Below are 4,623 nucleotides of genomic sequence, written 5' to 3'. Positions count from 1 at the left end.
CATGAGGGCCTTAAAGAAGTCCCAAAATATTTGGGAAGGAGAGGGGAGAATGAAGATAAAATGAAGGTCAAATCAGATCTTTCTGTAGAGATCCAAAACTGAGCAACTTAAAAAAAGAACAAATAAATTGGCAAGGGGTGCTCAGCCAACCTAACTCCTTCCTCCTCCCTCTCTTTGGATACCCATTTTCCATATGGATTTGATACAGCCATAGGAAACACCATGTGAGACTTGCAAGGGAAAAAAAAAAAGCTTGTAAGCAAGCAAATTGGCAAATATCCGCGGCAGAGACAAATCTCAGTGTTTAATGATGCATATGCACCTCTAAAGAAATGGGCGTTTAAGAGTTCCCAAGTCCCTCCGAACTCCACAATTTTCTTGCGCCGGGGAGAGAAGAGCAGGTCCTGTCGGCAGCCCTGCACACACACACACACGCACGCACACCTCTCTACCTCCTCATTAGCAACAGCTTCAAACCAGCCCGAGATCCTCAACTTCTCTGTTTATTCACCAGATAAGCTGCTCCAGGTCCGGTTTATATCCCGCAGGGCCTGCTTCTCCGAGATCGCTCTCTTGATCTCCTCCAGGACCAGGTTGAGCTCCTTTGAGCGCTTGAGGCTCTCCTGTTCGGCTGCGTGCAGTCGGTCTCGGAGGGCGAGAAACTCCCGCTGGTAGATGTCCACAACGTCACCTGAGGATGGAAAAGACAGAGAGAAGCTTTCTCCTCCGCGCTCTGAAGGGTTTCAAGCTGCAAAAGCAATGTCCCTCAGTCATACCTCCCCTACCTCCACAATCCTTAAAACATGGGTGTAGGGACCTGTGGTCCAGCACATCCCCACCGGTTGTGTTAGAGAGAGGGCAGTTTAAGATGCAGAACTACAATTAAAAATCTCCTTCCGTTTTTATCTTTAACTTGGGTTTCTGGGTCATACGACCTCGTTCTCTGTGACCAAATCAGGCAGCAAAAAATAAGTTGCATGGTAGTTCTTCTTCACTATATGCTTGGAAAAGGGGAGTCAGCTGTTGGCATTAATGTTATGAGCAATATTCTGCATCTCTCTGCAGCTCCTGAAGTTTGAACACATGAGACGGCGACCACTGGAGTGAGCAGTAGGGAACCAGAGTCAAGTGAAAAAGAACTGAAAGCACTGGTGATGATGGCCTGTTAAAGCCATGACAAACCCATGGAATATAAATATTTTTAATTGCCTTGCTCCTTGCTTTGATTCTCCTGTGGTACACAAAGGAAAAAGAGTTTTAAGAGCACATGTCGAAGGGCATTCGAGTGGGTAATTTGGGAGAACCCCTGGACAGCATCTCGAAGGCCTTCTCCAGATGGCACGGGGCATCTCCTCTGGGACCCCGAATGGTGGAAAGCAAAATGCTGGCATGGGGAACGCCGCTCTGCAGCGACATGAGGGTGGACAGAGCACCTCCTCCAGCTTCAGAAGAGAGTCCCAAATTCTAATGGCTAGAAGGGATTTTGGGAATCTAAGCTCTCCGAAACAAGGCAGGATAAAGACCATCACACAGCAATAGCTGCCTGGATGCTTATATAAATGCCAATGTTTGGATTTGCACCTTAAGGATGCATCATACATGTAATATATAAAAAAGAAATTTTGATAGGAGTGAGCAGTAGGGAACCAGAGTCAAGTGAAAAAGAACTGAAAGCACTGGTGGTGATGGCCTGTTAAAGCCATGACAAACCCATGGAATATAAATATTTTTAATTGCCTTGCTCCTTGCTTTGATTCTCCTGTGGTACACAAAGGAAAAAGAGTTTTAAGAGCACATGTCGAAGGGCATTCGAGTGGGTAATTTGGGAGAACCCCTGGACAGCACCTCGAAGGCCTTCTCCAGATGGCACGGGGCATCTCCTCTGGGACCCCGAATGGTGGAAAGCAAAATGCTGGCATGGGGAACGCCGCTCTGCAGCGAGATGAGGGTGGACAGAGCACCTCCTCCAGCTTCAGAAGAGAGTCCCAAATTCTAATGGCTAGAAGGGATTTTGGGAATCTAAGCTCTCCGAAACAAGGCAGGATAAAGACCATCACACAGCAATAGCTGCCTGGATGCTTATATAAATGCCAATGTTTGGATTTGCACCTTAAGGATGCATCATACATGTAATATATAAAAAAGAAATTTTGATAGGGTAATAAAGCTTTTCATTTTGAAACAACATCTTATCACCATGCCCTTTTTAAGCAATAAAACTATCGAGAGCCTTCAGCCAGAACTAACCATACAATAGCTGGGAGTGGAATCAGTTAGCCATTAATGAATTTTCCCGGGCCATTTTCTACTCCATTATTAATGAAACTAGTCATTAAAATATACTTTTATCTGTGGTCACTCATGTGTTTTCAGCAAGGCTATAACTCACAGGACTACACCAAAACAGATTTATCCACTGAACAGTAGACCCTTAGCCCAAACATGACCAGGAGAGCTAATGACCAAAAATACTGCACTGGAACTTCCCAACGCAGGGCTAAATATAAATCAGAGCCATTGAAAAAAGATACACTGACTGCTTCGACAACTTCTAATTTGGGGTCCATAAAGAAAAAGGAATTTTGAAGATCAGATGTACTCAGCTCCAAAGCACAGACTTTCCAAGACGACAGGGCTTCCCAGTCCAGCTCCCGTCAAAGCTTTTGCCTGGGAAAAGTTTCCCCGATGGGGTCTCCTCCTCCCAAAAAACCTTCTTAAAGACTCACTGCTTCAGCACCAGGGACCCTCCCCCAAGGCAGCCTGGCTCCAATTAACCTTTCAGCATTATTTTCAAAGCCACTGACACCGGGTGAGAGAGCAGAGGAAGTTACACCCATTTGATTACTCCGTCCATCTGACAACACCTTATTCAGAGAAAAGCATAAACAAGACCAGTCCTTCCTTTTTCCTGTGCGGTGCCGCTCACTTTCCACTCCCATCGAGAAAACATTACAAATTTGCAGAAAAACAGGTTAACACCCAGCTTCGGGAGCTGCCACCAGAATTCACAGGAGGATGTCAGGCTTTAAACTGACTCCACAATGAGCTAGACCTTTACCTCCTGGTAGCCCCCAGACATAAGCACATAACTTTCAGCTTCCCAGTACTCTAGGTTATAGGGTTTCCTACTTGTATTTTTTACCAGCAGCGTCTGTGAACACCAGCAAGGAGCAAGTCTCGCTCCCCATTTTTGCACAAAATGATGGCAGGAACCGTGCTTGTGCAAGGCTGGAAGCATTTGGCTCTCAGCGTATCAGGGGGCTACTATCCCGTGGATGCTATCAAAGCGAAATCACAGCTAAAGGCTGCCATTAGATCTTGTTCTGCAATACCTGGAGCAGGGTAAAGGCAAGGCTTTGCACTTAATGGCTTTTTCCAGAGCACTGCACTTCGTTTGTGTCAGATTTAGAAGGGAAATGTCACTGATTATTCAGTCGCTAATGACCTGCCCGCCAAAGCCAAGAGCTGTACTTTTCATTAGACTGGAATGGTGATGTGCAGTCAACCATTTGCTGCTTTTCTGGCTAATGGTTGGAAGTGAAATTGTATTTGTTTCCAGTGCTCTTGTCCTATGATGTCTTCGTAGGCTTTCCATTCTTTAATTAAAATTTCATGAAATTTAAAAGCTGATCGATCGTGACCGGTTCCGGTGACAGCTTGAACAGTCTGAGACAAAGCCCAAGATGGGCGTAGCGTTCCCCATGAATTTCCAGTAATGCCATTTTGCACTCATTGGTCTGCAATGACACATGGATGCAGATCTGTCATCCTTGCAAAAACCCTCAGCCGCTCAGCCAGGGAGGGTTCTGAAAAGCCACAAAGGGCAGCAGAGGATAAGCGGGGGGAGAATTGGCTCCCATCTCTATAAGCAAGGTTGGACATAGAAGTGATTTGCTGCTAATTAGGCTGAACAAATTTTTCGGCTAGCGTCAGTTCAGCACAGACCCTTTACTTACCTTTCAAAGCAGCAGCACTCCCTATCTACATATTTATTGCATTCTCTCCCAGCACAAGACAGCAAAGCTCTTAAAATATCTCCAGACTCAAACATTGCAGAAGAAAAACTCCTAGCTATAACTATATTAAAAAAAAAAGACTCAGCTTACTTTTTCTTGAGAGGTAACACATTGCTTCAGGCTTAAAATACACTGGTTTAATAAGGAAAGAAAGTTGGTGTCAGGCAACGGTCTGCAGGACGGCCCTGGGAGACCAAAACTCTCTCAAACTTGCAGTACTTGCAGCACGCGTTGTGCACACCCAGTGCCCTGCAAATAACCCATTTCTCACCCTGCCATGCCTAATATTTGCACTCAATGGTTTTTCGCAAGCCGTCTTTAGAAACAGGCTGGCTGTAAGGCTCCAAGTGTACATCGAGTGGTTTCATGCAAGCTGGCTCTCTGCAGGCCAGAGAAGGCAGCGCTGGGCACAGCTGAGCGCCGGCCGCCATCTGTCCATCCCGGCGCTCACCGGAGCAGATCTGGGGGTTGTACATCCCCGGGGGGGGAGCAGCCTGCAGTGGAGGGGCAGCGGCCGTAGGAAGCGTCCGGCTGGGCATTGCTCACCCACCAACGGCTCCTCCCTCTGCTCCCTTCTCTTGCCCCGGCTGTATGTGGCTGCAGCCGC

The 4,623-nt window shown here is 46.7% G+C and overlaps 1 protein-coding gene across 1 annotated transcript in view; it reads right to left on the bottom strand.

Moving 5' to 3' along the window:
* Positions 1–1,416, bottom strand: part of MGAT4B (alpha-1,3-mannosyl-glycoprotein 4-beta-N-acetylglucosaminyltransferase B) — a 16,547-nt gene extending 15,131 nt beyond the window's left edge. The window contains exons 1-2 of the mRNA XM_035891083.1: positions 1,305–1,416; positions 512–691 (exon numbers count right to left, since the gene is read on the bottom strand). Coding sequence (XP_035746976.1) covers positions 512–691; positions 1,305–1,416 — 292 coding nt within the window. The remainder of the gene's footprint in view (positions 1–511; positions 692–1,304) is intronic.
* Positions 1,417–4,623: the final 3,207 nt, after the last annotated feature.

This window comes from Egretta garzetta, unplaced genomic scaffold (genome assembly GCF_000687185.1).
Source record: "Egretta garzetta isolate BGI_Z169 unplaced genomic scaffold, ASM68718v1 scaffold270, whole genome shotgun sequence".
NCBI classification, from domain to species: Eukaryota; Metazoa; Chordata; class Aves; order Pelecaniformes; family Ardeidae; genus Egretta; species Egretta garzetta.
The sequence above is the reverse complement of the archived record's forward strand: the minus strand, read 5'-3'. Positions and strand labels throughout refer to the sequence as shown.